A 20,325-nucleotide genomic window follows, 5' to 3' on the forward strand; every position below is an offset into this window, starting at 1 on the left:
TCTGCTCTCCATCCTAAGCATCATCATCCAGTGGTTAAAGGGGGGGATGATGAAGAAGGCAGAAGTTCATCCTTTTGGGGCGCAATGCGTAATTCTGTTCTGTAATTCTGACTACGCACAGTCATTGGCCGCAACCCTTCTTTCTCCTGACGAAGGGGAATGAGGCAGGAAATCTTTTATTGCAGCAAACAGATTTTTTAAATGGAAGTGCATAGCTGGATGAATTGTAATGATAGAGGGATCAGATAAATGAAATAATTGGTCCGTGTCTGTGAATCAAACCTAGGAGAGTATTCAGCACAAGTTTAGTGTAACTCTGTTTCCTCCTTTAGCTGAACGCTGTTTTATGCTTACCTGCTTTGTGAGACTCAGTGGAAGGGTAGATGGGGCTTCAATATGTTTCCACTAAAATCAAGTATTAAATTTTTATGATGTTTTCAAGTTTAATTATCTGTGCTATATATAGATTAGCAGACTCAAATTTATTTTGCTTTTCCTTTTCCCATTTTTCTTATGATTTTTTCATTCCAACCGTGGTAAAAGTATTCATACATATTAAGCTTATTTCTAGGGCTTTTTATTTATATAAAAAATGAAGAGGCAGAACTCTGTGCCACCAGGTATCACCACCGATGCTGAGCATACAAATCCAAAAAAAGATTAAGCAATTGATACAGTATGGATAAGGCCTTAAGATGCTCAATCTTGAAATACAGAAGCCCTTGTCCCGGGGGCTGCGGTGGGTCTCCAGTTACCGTGCCTGCGTGGGAGGCTTTTACCTGGGCATCCACGGCGGAGCTGTCACACAGCTCGCACTCCCCAGTATCGGGCACCGTCAGGGTAGGTTACTGCACGGCAGGGTTCAAAGCGGGATTGCGGTAGTGCTTCGGACAGAGCAAACAGAACAGCAAACTTGAAATTCAGCCTGGAAAAGCAGCCTCATGCTACAGGCTTAATATGCTACCTTGGGCCTGCTGTTTCGTTCTAACCAAGATCTTGTTTGCCTTGTGGCATTTCAGCCCTTTCTCACAAATTCCTTTTTGCAGTGACCTAAAAATGTTAAACTCTCAAGGGCTCCTTTTAAGGTAGCTTTTCATTAACTTAATTATAAATGATGAGGATTTAATTTTGGCCTTGCAATCCTCTTGAAATTTCCTTTCCTCACGCTCTTAACGCTCAAGTGCTGACCTCGTGTCCTGCACGAAGGGCAGTGTGATGCGGCGCTGGCAATCGCCGCCCCCGTGCGAAACCCACGCCGCGCGCGGAACAGCCCGCAGCCCCGGCGCGCCGCGGAGCCCGGGCGCGGCGCCGGGCAGCTCTGCCGTTGATCTCTTGTTTCTCAGACACGCAGCTCCCAATGCACGCAGGCAGCTGGCATGCAAAATTCTTTCCATTTCTTTTTCCTCCGAGCTAGTTTTATGGGGCTTGTTGCAAAATGGAGAATTTTATTTTTGGACTTTTTTGCATACTAAGGTATTTCTAAGCTAGGGAGCTCTTTTTTGTTCAGAAAGTATTCAAACTTTCGTTGGCCAAATCTATGCTTTTTCTGTTAAATTGCTTTTGCAGAAGAAGCATAATTGAAAGAGCTGATCCTGTGGACACAAGGCAGAGGCCAGGATTATCCAAAGCCTGTCTTTGCTGGTCAGTTTCTTAAAAAAAAAAAACAAAAAAAACAAAAAAAAAAAACTATTAAGCAGTATACACTTCAAGTTGCTTGCACTTACCAGGTGATTCATTTCTGTCTAAAAGCCCTCAAAGAGTGGAATTGTGCACATTTCCCCATTTAACTGCACATCTGTAAGCATAGAATTGCCATATAGCTAGCTTATTATATTACTTTCAGTTTATTTGTTTCATTATATAGCTTCTTAATTTGGGGCTTAAAGGGAAAATGACTAATTACTTTTGTGGGGCTTAGAAGGAAAGGAATTACTTCTGTGAAACTTTTATATCTCTCAGTTCTCATGAACTTTAGCATCTATACTTTGTCAGTTCACCATTAGTGTCACGAAGTTGGCAAAGGAGGATGAATGCCTGTTCCAATTAGTTCTTTCCCTGGAGGATCATGCAGAGATCTGAAGTCAAAATTCTGTAGTATATTTGCTTTAGAAAGTAAAGAGATAGAATGCTTTGGAAAATTGAGTTGTTCATTTTTTGATCAAGATCAAGGAACTGATAGTATAAAACATTAAGAAACAACGCATGTGTGCACAGGACATTTATATGTCATTTAAGTCCCAACAGCAAAGAGACAAGAATCTTCCTCCTGAATTGTACCAAGAGTACAGAAACAAAACACAACAGTATTTACCATAATATTTAGATTAATATCTCTGCCACATAAAAATCTACATGCCAGCAAGCTTCGTTGTGACCCAATATTAAGCTTCAGGTCACTGCAAAAAGTGACTACGCTGTTCACAAGGACGTGGTTCCAGTGCCATTTTCTGACTGCCTCGCCACCTGCTCTCTATTTAGGCAGAGTCAGTAGGCAGGAACTTTGCTGGCTGCTCTTACTTCTTTCCAAGATGAGACCACTGCCCTGGTGTTTCTAGATGCATCTCACACGAATGTCCCTACCAGAAACCAAGCGTTTGTGCCCCGTTTATGTTCTGAGTAGGTTTTGAAGAGCAAGGCCGAAATAGTTACACTTGTTCCTTTCTAACAGGCATGTCACAACCGACAGCTGCCGCATGAGAGAGAGTCTGGGGAAAGTGAATGGTCATAGAGCCCAGTCTCCCCTTACCCTTATTTAATCCCCATGTACAAATGGGTAATAATGCTAATAATATGCCACCAACAAATAGGCCTGTCCTTTCCATCAAGCCCCAGACAACATCCTCTTGCAGCTGTTGCAATGCATGTGGAAGAAAAGACTTGAATAAGGAGCAGCTGGCACTTTGCGCCTTCTCTGTGGGCCCACCAGCTCTGCTCTTAGATGGATTGATGTCTCAGAAACTATATATGTCTCAGCTGCAATCCCAACTGCCTGCTTAAACATGTAGGCATTCATATATTTTGAGAGCTCATTTAAGGACTTTTCAGGATTTCAAGGCTCTGACAGACATTTGGGTTTGCCATCTGCAGTTATACAGCAATATGTACATGCTGCTTTGATAAGTTGAACTTTTGCTTATGTCTGTCTGCAGGAGATCCTGAAACAGCAAGCTGCAAATGGAAGCTCATGGGGTGGATCTACTTCAGCCATCTCTCCTTTGCAAGACAGAAGAAAGTCATTAAGCAACTAACACTGTGTTACCAGTCGTATGCTGGCCTCCTACTAGGAGACAGGTGTTTAGATCTATGGCATCCACATGGGAAGAGGGAGCGGGATGATATCATAACCACATGGTCTGTGAAGGTGATCCTAAAACCTCAGATTTGATCTCTATAGCTGCTGAAGTTAGACCTTCCTGCTGTTAGGACTGACTTTAGTAGCTTCACTTTTTTTGTTTCTGCCAGGGTTTCTAAGGCTGTCTCTGCAAGCTTTTGAACAGTAGACCTTCCTAATGGTCCTAGAGAAATAGTGCAAGAATTTGAAATTGGAATGATTTCAAATCACAGAGCCTGGTCTGAGGGATTTTGACATCATTCAGAGCATGCTTCCCAGACTGAAATGGAGCCATGTTGTACTGGGGGAATAGCGATGACCCTGCTGGCTGTCAGAGCTCTGTGTTGTTGTAGCTACATGGTGGCTGTAGTACTCAAGCTATAGAGTCTTAACACGACTTTACACAACAGTGCTTCCAAACTGTTACAAGTTTACCACAAGGAGTACAATTATCATAGGAAAATGATAACATGAATGCTGCCACTGTGTGCAAATGTATATGGCTGGGAGCTGCTACTGAAGCTGCTAACAGCAGTGGATGAACAAAACAAGTTTAGAACTACCTGTTCTACACTTTTCTGTAGGTCTGAGTACTGCTATTAAAGGCCAGCTGCTAAATCATAGGCTTTGTGACTCCTCACCGTTCACTTGGTACATGGAACACATGCGTATCACTGAAGCGACTGACAGCAACTCTTCTCCTACTACAACAAAAGGAACAGGGAAAAAAAAAATCTGTATTGGAATAACCAAACCAAAGTGGTTTGTTCCAGTCTAGTTAGGGGAACACAGAGGTTACCCTTGGGAAACAAACTAAAGGACACTATTCTTTCTTAATGATAAGTACTAAAACTTTGTAAGGTGCTTTTGTTCAGGTATTTCTTAGGATTTGTAAGTATTTAAAGGGGATTTTATACTTCTTAAGCTGACTACCTTATACTTTACTTATACTGTAAACTAGCGTAACTTCTGTGCTGAGAAGCCTTCAGACTTCCCCAGTCTAGTAAATAATTTATTTATTAGGCTTTGAGATAAGCACTTCATTGAGGTTTTGGTGGCAGAGGTGGTATGTGGTTTACACATTTCCTATTGCTGTTTTCTCATGGGTGGCTTTCTGTAATTAGTTATACTCTCTTGATATATCTGAATTTGTCCTCACTTCAGTGTTAACTCAGATGTTCCCCCTCATCTGATATCCAAATGCACATATGCAAAACTCAAGCTCATATATATGTCAGTAATTTACACCTGAGCTAGCATATCCATCTCACCATACAGATCAAAGCCCGAGTGCGGCTTACTGTCACTGCTCACTGTGGATGCAGGCTAAACTGTCTGAATGCTTAGTCCCTTCGTGCCTGTGTTCTCCTGCGATTACTTGGGAAGAGTAGAAAAGGGGCAGACTGCCGTGTGAGGAAGCGAAGTGAGGTCCTCAGAAGTCCCCGCCGAGCACAGAGTGCTGTACCTGGCTGTAAGCCAGTATGGCTTTGAAACAAGACTACTTACTGCAAGCTAAGCTAGTGCCAGTACTCTCAGCTTCCATGCAAGGAAAGCATAGCCTCTATGGTGTATAAAGCAAAATATGTTATTAGTGTTTAAACTACAGATTCAGGCATCCAGCAGACAGCAGCAAGGAATGATAAAATATTTCTGAACTGCACTTGAAAACATTTGTGTTTGTTTCTTGTTGTTATCTGTAAAAGATCTCTAATCTTTGTATCTCACTCTTAGCACTGCCTTACCTTGAATAAATCATTATTGATGGCTTAGCTGTCTAGATTTCCCTTGACTAGGAAAGTGAAGATCAAGTTTAGGTAACACAGCTAGCATAAGCCTGACCTCTACTTCTTTTGAAGTGTAAATGCAAAGTTAATGCCTTCACAAATATGGACTAGTGTGAGGAAACGTGCAAAAACAATAGACTCTTCAAATGTACCTAAAATGACTCAGTAATGTGAGTCCCACTAACAATCAATGGCATTTGTATTCCTAGATCAATGTGATACCTCTGAAAATGCCAAACACAGTCTTTGAATCTGCTTGCACTAGGACAAATTCTGCTCTCTCTCTCTGACATAAATCTGGATTAGAAAGTCACTAGATATTTCAGTTTTATACTAATAAATTTATATTAATATAACTGAGCTCTTCCTGCTAATGTCAAGCACAGTATAAAGAAAAACTCATTTAACAACAAAAGAGAACACATGGAGTCTGTATTTTGAGATCTAATGTCCTAGCACCTAAGGTATGGTTTATTTTTCCAACCCTCCAAAGTCCTAGTTCGCCTCAATGCAGATGCAAATCCACCATGGCCTTCAATTACTAGATGTAAGAGTTCCTGCAGCCTTTGGTATGATACGTAAAACTGATATCCTAGCTGCTTGTGTTCGTTAACTGTGTGCTGATATAAAATATGATGAATTCTGAGATGCAGTGTTGTTCAGTTATGGAACATAGGACATTCTGGTAGACCGATATATGAGACTTTCCATGCAACTTAAAAGGGGGCCGTACAAAGAGGAGAGAGACATGCTGGATCCCGGCATACCTTTGAATGACAGCAAGTGAAGCCAGCAGGCAGATGGAGGTAGGAGTCATGCAAAATGTATTTCGCCAACCCATGATGCAAAGATCAGATCAGTTCAACAAAGTGTTGAGGCACTTCTTCAGGAGGCTAAAGGTGTCCTATGCTTGTATTTGTCTCAAAAGATGCAGAGAGGAAATCTGAAGTGTGCCTTCCCCATTCACAGGTTTAGTATAGAGATAAAAATACATACATTTGTTTTTATTTTCTCAAAAATGCTTTCATTCTCCATAAATACTTAGTTGTTAGGAGCCTCACTGCTGATTGTCGCTCTCGCTGCCTCACAGGAAAGAGCGATCTGCTTCTGGAGCCAGTCAGACCTACTGTCGCAGATAAGATACAGGAAAGCCTTATGAGGTCCGTCTTGAGAGTGAAAGATTCAGCGTAGAAAGATAGGTAGTGGCTAAAGGCATGGCTTAGGTGAACTCGGGGAATAAGCAGGCAGAGGTAACAGTAAAAATTTGTGGTTTTGTATTTTTCATCTTTTTCCACTGCTTTTAGCAATGGAAGGAACCAAGGGAACTGTTGATCTTGCCATTCTAACTCCACTCAGATCTTCTCAGGCAAGAGAAGATCTAAACTTGCACTGATGCAGCACTTGGTCTTTAACCCCCCACGCAGCAAATAGCAAATATCTAGCATTGTCTTAGTGAGATATACCTTGAGTATTCCATAGGGATTAAGTATTTGATTAAGTGATCATCTTAGGTGAGTCATACCTGTAAGCACCTTTGAAAAACAGCATATAAAATTATCAGGAAGGGATTCTATGGCACTTCAAAAAAAAAAAAAAAAAAAAAAAAAGGATGTTGATCCCATTGCAAAAGCCTTTGGTTTTGCAATGACTTCTAGACAGATTGTCTTGTAATTTCATGGATGGCTGTATGTGAGAAGTGTGCACTCATTCCCTGTACTGCCAGTGTATTTGCCGTTCCACATTTCTAGGTGGAAGGTGCTGCAGTTAAGAAAACAGTAGTTTTTCAGCTATATATCTGTACTTTCCTTTTGGTCTGTTTATCTTTCACAGATCATATTTTTATGTTCTATCACAAACTAACAGGCAGAGTACTACATACAGTTTCATCAGTAATGAAATCCATTGGATTATCTCCGTCCATATAACTAAATAAAAAGGCCAAACTATTACACATCTTTATATGAAAACAATTCATTAGCAATAAATAACTTGTGTAACTGGAATTAACTTAATGGGTTATTTCTTCATAGTTCTATCATTTTAAAATGTTCTATCTTTTCTCAAAATCTGATTTGCAGGTTTTTATACTGCAGTGTTTAGTTCAACCATGTATATAAACCTCACATATATGCCTGTATTTCCCAAATCATAATATAAATTTCAAACCCTTAAATTGAGTTTTTGCTGTGATTCTAGGTGTAGCTGAATTTTGTGTAGGAGAATGACATCACTGTTTCTGGAATTACTAGTTTACATGAAAAGAAGAAAATCAGAAGCAGACTTTTAAGAGGAAAATATCAAACAAAATAAATGCTACAAACACAATATATGATGCTTTTGGGTGCTATAAACACTTTATTGTCACTTGTTTGGGAACAACTGAATAACTCACTTGGTCTCAAAATCTAGCAGATTTATCAGCCAGAATGTTCAAGTGAAAATTTGGGATCTCATTTCCTCCTAAGCCCTTATAAATCGTTAAACACTGGGTAATCTATGTACAGTTCCTTACACTCATTATAAAACACAACTTGGATTAAAAAGTGTAACCCAATGGGAATTTTTTAGTGGGAGAAAGTACTAAGATGTTGCTGTAACTTTTATTTAAAAGAACATGGGAAACTTGTGAAAACTGTCACCAGTAGCAGTAATTACAGGAGATGCTGTATTTGAGTCATATATCTTTTGCTAGAAATTAGTGATTGCTCGTATTATCAATGCTGCCTGGACCATAACTCTTTTGCAGAGTGAGTACCACCGTGCCTGCCATCACAGTGAGCCTCGCTGCGCGCTTGAAGTGGGGCCACGGTTCATCCCGCACCCACAGGCAGCAGCCGGAGGAGCAACATGCCAAGCGAGCTCCGGCGTCTGCGTGCGGCCCTGCACCCGGGCAGCCTCGCTGCTGCCCAGACGTCCCGACCGGGGCTGCTCCCAGCCCCTGCCCGGTGGCTCCCTGCAGCAGCCTCCTCCCTGCAGGCTTAGGTAGACAGTGCCGTAAGCAAGCTAGGTACCTGGCAGCTTCTGTGTTTTCCAATGTTTTATTCAATCTGAGTGACTTCTGCATGGCTCATGAACGCGCTCAGGGAGCATTGGTTTTTGAGTGGAAGCTACCCGGCGGGTTAGCAAAAAGCACTTTGTTGGGAAAGTTTTCTGTAAATCACGCGTCCTCTGATCTTGCCTGGCAACACCTTCACCTCTTACTACCATTTTCACATTTTGTGGCTCATCGTGCGCCCATGCTTCTTCCTGCCCCCAGGCAGCACAGTCCCCGCGGCACCCCGGAGCCCTCCCCTGCGGCACCCAGCCGCGGCGCTGCCCGACTCCCATTTCCGTGCCGGCTGCCGGCCTACCGGGACCTCCCGCTTCAAAACGGCCGTAGCACTACGGCCCCGCGGAGCGCCAGCTCCCGTCCGGGACTAATCGCTGTCGGCGAAGGCGCCGCCGCCCCCCGCCGCTGCCGCCCGAGCGGGCGGTGAAGGGGCCACGGTGACCGGAGCCTCCGCGGCGGCGGCGGCGGCGGCGGCGGAGCTGCGGGGCCCGGGCCGGGAAAGGCTGCGGGCGGAGCCGCCAACCCGAGAGCTGAGCGCAGTGCGGGCCCGCCGCGCCGCGCCGCGCCGCCGCCGCCGCCGCCGCTCGGTGTGTGCCCGCCGCGGCGCGGGCGGGCGGCGGCGGCGCTGTGCATGCCGGGCGCGGCGCGGCGCGGGGCGGCGCGGCAGGAAGCGCCGCTCCCGGCGGGGCGCAGCGCGGCGCGGCGCGGCCGGCGGCGGGGGCGGACGCAGCCGCGCCGGTGCCGCTGGGGCTGGGGCACGGCGGAGCGCGGCGGCGGCGGCGGGATGGGGCCGCCTTCCTGAAGCGGGGGGAGGGCGGGAGGGGGCTGGGTTTGCGTTGCGTTCCGCTCCCTCTCCGCCCCCTCCGGCCCCTCTCTCCCAAGTTAGCCGCTCTGCCGCGGCCCCTCCGCAGCGGCTCGCTGCGGGCTGCCCGTGCCCCGCGCCCGGCGCTGCCCGCGGCGGGGCGGGCGGGGAGCTGAGGCAAGCCAAGGAGCGGCCCGCCGCCCCCGGGGAGGCTCTTCTCCGGGGGAGCGGCGGGGGGAGGCGGCTGGCACAGGCGCCGGCTCCGCCGCCCGCCCCCCGGCACCGCCGCCGTTTGCCCAGCGCTGGCAGCCCCGGGAGATGGTGATACATGAAGCGTGCGGGAAGGACCATGGTTGAGAGGACCAGCAAGTTCTTGCTGATCGTGGCCGTCTCGGTGTGCTTCATGCTCATCCTGTACCAGTACGTGGGGCCGGGGCTGAGCCTGGGTTCCCCCAGCGGCCGCTCCTACTCGGAGGAGCTGGACCTCTTCCCCACGCCGGACCCGCACTACGTGAAGAAGTACTACTTCCCCGTGCGGGAGCTGGAGCGGGAGCTCGCCTTCGACATGAAGGGCGAGGACGTGATCGTCTTTCTGCACATCCAGAAGACGGGCGGCACCACCTTCGGCCGCCACCTGGTGCAAAACGTGCGGCTGGAGGTGCCCTGCGACTGCCGGCCCGGGCAGAAGAAGTGCACCTGCTACCGCCCCAACCGCCGGGAGACCTGGCTCTTCTCCCGCTTCTCCACGGGCTGGAGCTGCGGGCTGCACGCCGACTGGACCGAGCTCACCAACTGCGTGCCCGGGGTGCTGGACCGCCGCGAGAGCGCCGCCGCCAAGGCGCCCAGGTACGGCCGCGCCGCGCCGCGCTCGCCCCTGGGCCGGCAGCGCGCCGTGCCCCGGCCTGCCCTCCGCTCCCAGCCTCCGGGCTGTGCCCTGCACCTTCCCTCGCGCTCCCAGGCGGGTACGGTGCTCCTGCCCTCCCACGCACCCCGAATATACTGCGCCCCCAGCCCGTGCCCTTCACCTGCTCCGGCAGCCCTGTATGCTGCGCTCGATCTCTGTGGACCCTGTAACAAACCTCCGTCGTTGTGCCGCTTCCACTCATTTCTAAACACTTTGTCTCAGACCTCACTTGGCGTCTTCTAGCACCCGTCGCACCCCGCCTCGCTCTCACGCCTGCCCTCTAATCCCTTTTGTCCTAACCCGTGCGCCCCTTTTCCTCCCGCTGAGATTGTGCTCCCATGCTCCAGAGGAGATGCACTCCAGACCTCTGGTCCTTGTGCTCACCCTCTTGTTTCCCCCCTAGATAACCTGGTGTGTCTTTGCACATCACAGAAAGCATCCCTGGAGCACGTTTTTGTACGTTTCTTGCTATTGACTTTGATGCGAGACCTGCTGTGCAATCTCCTATGGAAAGCAGCTAGCCTGTACACATCCCCTCTGTCTCCTTCATCTGTGCAGCAGACAAGAGGGAAAATCATCCTAAAGCCCTAGCAAGCACCCCTCAGTGCATCCCCATTAATACTCAGTGTATCCCTGCTTTCTTATCCCATCATTCCTGTACCTTGATCTCTTTCTAAATGATGAGCTGGAGAGGAATTTTCTGTTTGAAGTTCTCTGATAAAGACAGTGACTTATATTAAAAACTGTCCAAAGATTCTGCTTCCTTTACTCAGTATACCTTTGTGTCTTTCATTTCAGGAGATAAGTGCTTTTTAAAATTTGATTATTATTTTTTTTAACCTCATTCACACCGTCCTTAACATATCAGTGTTTTTATTACAACACGCTGTAACCTGTTTGCTTTAAAGTTTCATTCTTAAAGGTGTGCAAGATTTTATGCTAGCATTTGCTTATGCCATGTGTTTTATTTATATACATATTGCTAACATCATACATAACCCCTTTAATGAAAGATGACTTTAAAGAAAGTAGGTTTAACTGTTCTTTTTCTCTGCATTTCTTTAAACCATTTTCACCATTTTTTTTTCACTAGAGCTGTGTGCAGCTGTCAGTGTTCTTTATTGTCTCTGTCATGACTGCTGCTGTTTTCAACCCATTTCAGTGTTAGTCATCCAAGTACTATAGTGAAATTGCTGTCATGCTGCCTGAGCCAGGAGCAGCAAACTGAAGCATATATCCAAAGGATTGAATCTATTCAGGCTTTCCTGTGGTCTCTTATTTTATTTATAAGGTGCTTGAGAACACCTATAAGCAAAATATCTCAACAGCAACCAGGTGAGCTCAGGGTTTTACTGTAGTGTACTGTAATGAAAAATGCACAAAGTTCAAACCTAGTTTAAAAAAGAAAAGAAAAGAAAAGAAAAATTTACCCATTTTGTGAACCTTGGCACTTGGCTAGCAAACCATTAACTTTATATAAAAAGAACTGTCTGGGTTTATGAATCATCACAGACCCTTGTATGTTTTCACTGGTAATATTACACTAAAGCTTGCTCTTTATTCAGTATTTAGCTCTACTATCCTGTTTAGTTGTTCTTGGTTTTGGTATCGTTACCTGAGAACAGGGTAGTTAAGGTTGTGAAGTAATAATTAAATTCCTTACTGTAACTCATAGGAAATCGAGAACCGGATGCATATTGCCTCTTCTCAGTAACTTGTGAAAAAGATTTTCTTTGCCATTTGTTTTTGGAACCTAAGGAACTATGAGCTTAATTCTTGATGTATAGGAAAAATAATTAACCCTGTCCCATTCCATCATTTCTCCACATATCCAGAAATAGTTCTGCTTAGTGTGGCCTCTTTACTTCCTAAAATCTAAATTAGAACTTCATTTTCAGCAGTGTAGTGAGGATGTGGAAGTTTTAGATAATTTAAGATTTATAGCATTGGTCAGCTGAATGAAAAGCATACTTGACTGTTCGTTTATTGTATACTGGAGATGGTTTTGGTGCAATGAACAGCTGCTAGTTATTTTAATAATACTGTCCTAGGATACACCACTGCACTGGACTGCGGTACAGTTTAGTAGACACCTTCTCAAAAAAATTACTTATTTCAGGTCTAAGAAAATTAGGAAAAACAGAAGGAAGTGCTTGTTTAAAATATATATTAAAAAAAAAGTGATGAATTTCCTTTGTCAGAAAAGAGATAGTATTATGTCTATTACACTAGCAGAACTTTCTCTGTTCTGAACACTGTATCTCTTTTGTTGAAAAAAAACTCAGTTTTATATAAGGCGTGTGCTGGGAAGGCTACTGTATTAAGTGGAATTGAACTATGACATTTTCTTTCACTCTCCCCAAAATAAAAATAAATAAAAGCAGTAAACAACCATTCTGGCAGGGTTCACTCAAGTTCTCATATTATTTACTCTGATTTTTTGCAGTATGAGCTTCAAATTTACTTTTAAATCTAATGTACCAGCTTCTCTACATTTGCTACTTAATGATGTTTAAACCTTTGTTCTTTCAACTATATGTTTATCCCTCAAATAAAACAGCTAACTTGTGATTACAAATAAATCTGCCTTCTTGGGAACGTTGGAAAGCATGAAGGTCATTCTGTAGTGCCCACATGTACAAATCATGAGCTTAAAGCTGTTAACTTTGTAAGGAATGCAGTTTTATCACTGCATAGTGCCCTATTGCACTACATTCCATAACCTGTGCATGGTACATAAATTTACAATGCAATTGCTCTTTTTATTGTTCTGCTGCTCTGGGTTGGACTTAATGATTAGGAGTCCTAGACTGCCAAAGATTGCAAATTCTTTCTTTTTCTTTTTTTCTTTTCTTTTGTACTGATATAGTAAACACCCAGAAATGGGTGTTTAGTTCTAATGGCTCAGCACACTAAATTTTACTGTTCTTTTTTCTTTTTTTTTTCCCCCATCTCTGTGAATAATTTTCCGTTTTATATTCAAAAGACTTCTGGACAAGCACTTCTTGAAGCAAATGTTATGTTTTATACACAGCCAGTAAAAGAAAGAAATTGATTTGTTTGGGGGCTGTAAAACTTGGGATTCCAAGGAACACTGAGACTGTGTTTATCAGTTAAGTCAGTTACCCTCAATTCTCATCATGATTTTGATAGAGGGCAAGTTTCAAGATTTTGGGGAATGGAGACCTGTTCATTCCTTGTACAGTTAGCCCTAAATAACTGTTGGAAAAAACTTTTTCTTAAAAAAAAAAAAAAGAAAAGAAAAGAAAGAAAAGCAGATGGTAATACTAGGATGTCTATTTTGAGTCGTTGTGAGGAGATTTCAGAAAGCAGAAACTAAGCATTTTCTGTGAACCAGTCCCTTAAATTTGTCTTGAGATGGATGCCTAAAGATGCACGAGATGTAATCTGTTCAGTTGACTTTGGGAGGAAAAAATCTTCTGTGTCAGCTTAGTTTTCTAATGTGACTTCCAGAATTAGCAACATCTGTGAAATGATGCGTTACTGGCTTGTCCATCTCATCTGTTAAAGGTCGGAGTGAAAGCCTATAGAGGTGTCAGAAAGGTTCTGGAGTTGGCCTCCAGCGAAAATGTGATTCAGTGCCCTGCTGGCTGCATCCTTCTTCTGTGCTCCCCACACAAGAGCGGAGCTAGGTGTTTTGAAGATGTTTTCTTGCATGAGCGAGATGCTAGTGAAATGTTCTGTAGGAACAATAACACAGATAAATTAAGCTGAGGGAATTCTATGTGCTTCCTTTCCCACTTTTTCTTAAACACGCACACACACACAGGCTTTGTTGCTATCTTACTGGTTTCTTCCACCTCATATGAAAATGAGAGTATCTAAGCTGGTGGTTTTCCTCAGGACACAGTATTCACATGGAAATGATTTATAAAGCATACAGCTCTTTTAAAAATGCATTTGGTGTGAGCTGCTTGTTGCTGTGGAGAGCCTATGCATTTGGTCGAATGTTGGAAGGGTATTGCTAGCTCTGTTCCCTCAACTCGCACACGTGCTCCGCTTTCCCTTAAGCCTTGTTTCAAGCACCATGTAGATTGCCATTTCTTTTTCTTTTTTTCCCCTTTTTTATGAGAATCCTCAAGAGGCTAGCTTAGTCTTGGCTTTGTGCATGTGTTTCTATGCAAGTCTGCCATAGAAGTTTGCTTGCTGAGCTTTTTCATCTGTGTTTCACACTGAAAAAAAAATTAACAAAAGTATTTCTTCATAATTTTAAAAGCATGCGCACACTTGCAATTTTGCCATTCTTTCTCAAGATTTCAGATGCTTTAGAAATGAGAAAATTATAATCTAAGTACTTTTTTTCCATAAGAGGTCTATGGCAGGTTAATAAAACCTGTGGTTAAACAGATCAGCCTGACTCTGTTTTGAAGCCTCTCTGATGAGCTGTTTACAGCTCCCTCCCCACTACCACCCTCAGAAAAGAAACAATTAACAGGGCTCAGTGGTTTGTTTGATTTTTTTTTCTTCAGTGTGAACTTTCACAGCTTCCAAACACGTATCTCTCCCTTTGCTGAGATCTGTTCTCGATTCTTGATGAGGTTTTTATTATATCTGTGCTTAGGAGCTGCAGAAACACATTGTCAAGAGACCAACTGTTTGAGAGTAAAAGGTTTTACCACGTCATTTTTATAATATTAGAACTTTTTAGACACTCAGGGTTATCATTCTTGGTGGAGCTATATGTGCTGGAGGTTGTGAATACCTGTCTGCAGAAAGCGAGGGGCATTTTTCTCCGCTCACCAGTTTGGCTCAGATTAGCTTCTCTTAAAGACTGGTGGGAAGCATCGGTGTAATTTGTATGGTATGTTCAGTGGCCTGATTCTTTTCTCAAGTCCCTGGCACATAGAGCATTTTAAAGCCAGCTGGCCTGATACGAAGCCCAGTATATATTACACTCAGATGTGCTTGTCCATAAAGCCAGGTTGGTCTTCCAGAGCCTAATGGCTCTGAAGGGCTGAATAGGTTTGTGGTGAAAGTGTTTAAATTTGACATCATAACTAAAAGTAGCTGAAAGTTGGAACTCTTCAAATTGCTGCCCTAAGGTATTTTATTCATCTTGAGCTTAAAGCTTCTAACTAAGGTACTGTGTCAGGCTTAATTATTCTTTGTATTTTGTTTCTTTATCAGCAAAGTAGAAAGGATATGGCCCTAGATAAGTCCGTGCTTGAGTGTATACTTTTATTAACCTGTTTTTGCAAAACTGTGCATTTGGCTGCATTTCATTATTCTTTAAATAAAAGTTGTGTCATAACTTAGTGATTTTGTTTTTCTGCTTACAAATTTGCAAACGCTCTTTACCCAGACCTCAGATTTTGACCTTTTACCCTTATCTTTTCTCAGTCAGCAGGGAAAAATCTATGCTATTCTGAGTAAAAAAGCTTCGATAATCACCTTTTTTTTTTTAACAGCAGTTCAGATATAATTACTTTAAAAGAGCTGGCTTGAATCCTATTAATATCTCAACTGACTGCTGTTTTATAACATTCTGAAATGTATCCCCAATGTAAGGATAGCCTTTTAGGAAGGGCCCACTGTAAATGCTCAGCTGATATATTTTACCATGTCCTTTGCACTGCAAGTACATGCAGTGTTTTTGAGGTTAATTAGTTTAGGGTCTGTAGCACTTTTTTGTGAAACGTCTTGTCCAAGGTGATGCTAGGTCCTGTTTTCAAGGCTGTGCTGAACAATCCTGTTCTGTGAGTTTGGAATGCCAAAGAAAGGGCACGTTCTTGTATCTCTTATTGAGTAATTTCAGTATGCGTTTATCTTTTTCAAACTAATGTGATCTTTGTCAATGCCACCTTGGGATCTTTCTGTCACCCCTTGAAAAAAATAGTGATTTAAGAAAGTTGGAGCTCATTAGTGCTGTAGGGGCTTTAGGTGAAAAATAATACACAATCTGCATGTTTGATGCTTGATAGCTACAGAGGTACCTGGTTTGGGGGTATACGTCAGGGCCCCTTCCCTGTAGGAGATTGGAGAGGGTCGGTTGGCTATTAGCACGTGAACTGGAAGAGGTCATATTACCTCCTAAGAAAGCATTGCTGGAGGAGATCATATTATAATTTGGAGACTATTACAATACCACTTCCCCTCGGAGCCATCTGTTTCTTCCAAGAAAGAGGAAGAGGTTAGCCTCGTTTTGTGGCCTCTTCCATTGCTGATGTGCAGGGCAGACTCCTCGTGGGTTTGTTCAGGAGCCAGTGGAGGATTTTGGCTGCCTGTTGTAGAAACTAGAGAAGTGTAAGCTGGTACAATTCAGAATTTGTGGACAGTTATTTAAGAGAACTTTTTGAGGGGAATTTGTTTCAGAGGTGAGATTGATGTTGTGTCTTATCTGAGTCATATTTGGATGCACTGCGCTTCCTGCACTCAGAGTCCTGGATGTCTGCTTGCCAACGTGTTCCTAACCCAAATGTTAGTCACAACAGCAGCAAAGAGCCAGTAAGAGAATCGTGACAGAGCTTCGTCAAAGAGGTTGAGATTGTGCCTGCTGTATCTAGTTGTTCTGACATGGAAGCAAAGCTCAACTGTGCAGATGGAAAACACCTGATTTCAGTTCAGTGAAGAATATCTGACTTATTTAATGTATCAGATACCTTCCAAGTCTCTCTGTAGTGTCTTTTACAGATTGTGGATTCTGTATGTCTCAAAAAGTGGGAGAGCGTCATGGATAGTTGCCTTCAATTGGCAATAGAACAAAGGTCATTGTTTTGTGTCTTTTTTCTGTTTATTGCACAAGGTCTCTATTTTAAACTTACAGTTGTTTGGCAGTAATCTTACTGAATTTGTGGTAGGAATTTTATCTAAATGCGTAAAATAAATGACACTTTTTTAGTGAACATCTGTGCACTGGCATCAGAAAGCCAAAGTTGTGTAGTCTTGACTCCATAAATTTTATCTCTGTTTATGTTTGTATTTCTAATAAATATTAGGGAAGAAAAAATTTCCATTACTGACTGATATTTTGCTTTATCCAGCAAAGATATAGCTTGGTCTTTGATTTCTAATAATCACAATTTTGATAGCAACTGAACCAAGATTCTTTGAAGGAGTCTTGCTTGATGCGAATGGGAGGGAAGGATACTTGCACATCAGTAGCAGATACCTTCCTGAACAAGCCTGTTGGTGATAGCGTGTTTGAAGGCTGTGTGAAACATTGGAGGAACGCAGGGATGAGGCAGCCTATAACAAATTCTCTCGTTTCTGAAGTTGTGGTTGACCTTAAAAAATAAATAAATAAATAAAAATCCAGTTTTTCTAATGGAATTGAAGTGAGGTTTGATGAGAAGAATTTCTCACTAGCATAGATCTAAGGTGACATAGTCTCTGTTGTTAATACTTGATGTATTTTTCTTCATCCTTCTGCTATTGCCGTAACAGAGAACTAAAAATCCAGGCAGAGAATTCACTTGCAGAGTGAGTTTTGGGGGGATTATTGCCATATAGACACTTACAGCCTTGAACACCTCTGTACAGTAGCATGTCAAGCTTCAGACTTGAAGAGGATGCTTCAGATAGTCTTTTCTGTTACTGCCAAAGGAGGAGCTATTTACCAATGCATGTTTCTTGGACTCTGAGGTATCTCATAACTAGAGAAAGCATTTTCAGGAGAGGTCCATGTGGAGAAAAGGTATCAAACAACAAGCACATCCTTGATAGTGCTTAGTTGTTTTTACTTGTATTAAATGGCATGTGTACATTCTTAATCTTGTGCTTCTCCTTTGAAGTATGAGATACTATACTGAATGCTGCTTCATCCTTACAAACTGCTAAGTAGAGCTAAGAATATGAAATTTTCTAGCACTTTTGTGTTCATATGTCTCATTCAGAAAGGGTTAAGAAACTCTTGTTGTCCACTGTAACTGTAACCTGAATTTCTTAGCAGTGCTAATTATATAGTGCTTTCACCTGCATATCTCAAAACCTCTTACAAGGTGTGTAGTAAATAGCACCTGGTACTATATTCATTCGCAGCCTAAAACAACTCTGAAGTGGCCTGTTTAAAGCCAGTGATGGCCGTAAATCTCAGACTTATATTTTTATGTACAGTCCTTTCCTGCCCAGTGACAGTCTCCTTCAGAAGCAACTGGTTTCTTAGCACAAGTTATTACTACTTTGCCTTTGTACTTCCTTCTCTTCTACTGTGTTAATGGTAAATTCTGCATAATAGCTCACCTATGTTTTATAGAGGAAATATTTCACAATTTCCTGCCAATTTAAACCAGAAAACAGTGATTTGCAATTAACTTTTTTATGGTCTAACTGTGTATTTTGCTGCATAACTAATCTCTAGCCTATTAAGTGGAGATTCTGCAGTTACACCTTGCTGCAGATTGAAACATTAGCATTCCTTTTGCTGAGCCCTTCTGTGTGAAGGAGTAACTTTCTGAGCTCACTGAGTCTTTTTTGCATTGTTTATAAAATTTACCTTTTTTGTTGTTGTTGTTGTTAATGTTTATCTTGAAGTATTGACAGCACCAGATAGCATTGCTTAAACTTTCAAAATGTCTGGTGGCTTTTTGTTGTCTAATTTCAGGTCTGTTGAAAGAGACCTGGTTTCTGGAGAAATGCTGATGCGGAAGTGCTACCTGCTAAAAATCCCTTCTATGTATCGGAGTTATTCTAAAGTTTAGGCTTAGTTCTTGTGTAATTATACATACACATGCACTATGAGATTCATAATTATAGGGAAATCTTCGGGGAGTTTTGAGATAAATTTTTGAGAAGAACAGACAAGATTCATTCTTATTTTTATCATTATCATCTTTAAAAGGAGTCTTGGTTTTTTGTATTTTCTCCTCTCAGTCTTCAGAAAAATAAAACATCCTGGAAAAATAGAACTGACTTTTTTGTTTATTTGTTTAAACTAACAGCTCGTGCTACCTCATGTTCTTGCTCTCAGTAAAGATTTCTGTTAGGGTACCTGTGACCTGTGTCAAAGTGTTGGGGAAAAAATCAATGCCTCATAGCTAAGACAAACAGCGGCAGCATGCTGACTCATCAGGTGCCTGACAGCTTTTGCTTTCCTAGTGGAGGTTCGGAAAGAACTGGGAGCACAAAAATCACAAGCTATAATTGTAATCAGTCAACCATCCAGTCTGTTAACATGTGTTAAATTATAAAAGACAGGATTACTTTCTGCTATTCTTTATTCCTCTCTTTCTCTTCTCTCTTTTTTCTTGCCACCTGTACCTCTTTTAGCTAGGTCTCTTGAAAGAGGAGAGACAGGTGTGACTTATCCTGTCTGCTGAATCAAGTGCAGTTGGGGCCATTTATATGAAAACCCTCAGTAAGGAAAATACCAAATCTATTGTATCTTGTACAGGAAAGCCTGTTAATATGCATAGGAGCCCTGTCAGACCAGGAAGTGCCTTAGCATCTTTTTTAGGGGGCCGAAATGGGAACTTGGAAATCCTTCCAGTTCCAAGTATCTGAGTCAAGTTTCCATCACTGATCATACTGTTGTGGTTGGGGTTATTGAGTTACTTGCAACACATCTGAAATAAATCATCTGAAGCCTTTTCTGCCCTGAAGATTTTTCTGTTTTTTTATTTTTTTACCATATCCCCATATAAGTTTAAAAATGAGAGCATTTTAGTGTGTACATAGCCTGACTCCAATAGGGCCGTAGATCTTCTGGCCAAAGAATTCACCTCTAATTTCCTCAGTATACAAGTGGGGTCCTGTATTTTTAACAACTGTATTGTGTTACGTATATCAGGACTCCTACTGTTGCTACCAATAGCTTTGATTTTGAAGTGTAATATTAAGCAAAAATCTCTAATGACTCAGTCTTGCCCTTCTTCATTCAAGCTATTGCTTGGGTGCAGCATTTAATCCTGCTCTTTCTCCTCTTCGCAGGCTTTGTCTGAACAGCGTGCTATTTCTTCAGGATGCCTGGCCATCCTTTCTAATCACCAAACTAGCTCTTTCCTCCAGGCTGACATTTTCTTGTACCACGATTGCTTCGGTACTTTCTTCCTGAGCTTGATAAATGAAATCATCATCTTTTCACTTTAGAGATCTTTTACTGCTTAACCCTTCTCCCTCTTATAAATTGCTGGATACAGGATGTAAACTCTGAATCAGCCAGCAATCCCTACTTCCATTACTTCTTAAATTTTCAGGCAAGTTCAGTCACACTTTCTAACATGCTTAGCCTGTTTAACAAGAGAAGTGTCCTGTGTTGACATGAGAGTTCTCTGGTTGTTGTTCATGACTGAGGGAGTTCATAAACCTGTGCTGTTATGCGTATGATGAATGCTAATAGCAATGGAAAAGGCTAGTGTGGGCATTTTGCCACGGCAGCTTCAGAAATGTTTGGTGCTGAGACAGGAGCTGAAATGTTGGAGTCCTTTTCTGTCCCGTTCTTAGTTATTTGAAGGTTATGTCATCTTTTCTTGAAGAAAGAGATCCTGTGCAGTATATGAG

At 42.7% G+C, this 20,325-nt stretch overlaps 1 protein-coding gene across 1 annotated transcript in view; it reads left to right on the plus strand.

Moving 5' to 3' along the window:
- The first annotated feature begins 8,958 nt into the window (after window positions 1-8,958).
- Window positions 8,959-20,325, plus strand: part of HS6ST1 (heparan sulfate 6-O-sulfotransferase 1) — a 189,985-nt gene continuing 178,618 nt past the window's right edge. Inside the window, exon 1 of the mRNA XM_062582514.1 lies at window positions 8,959-9,812. Within this exon, the coding sequence (XP_062438498.1) occupies window positions 9,295-9,812 (518 nt within the window). The 5' untranslated portion in view covers window positions 8,959-9,294. The remainder of the gene's footprint in view (window positions 9,813-20,325) is intronic.

This window comes from Rhea pennata, chromosome 9, assembly GCF_028389875.1.
Source record: "Rhea pennata isolate bPtePen1 chromosome 9, bPtePen1.pri, whole genome shotgun sequence".
Taxonomy (NCBI): domain Eukaryota; kingdom Metazoa; phylum Chordata; class Aves; order Rheiformes; family Rheidae; genus Rhea; species Rhea pennata.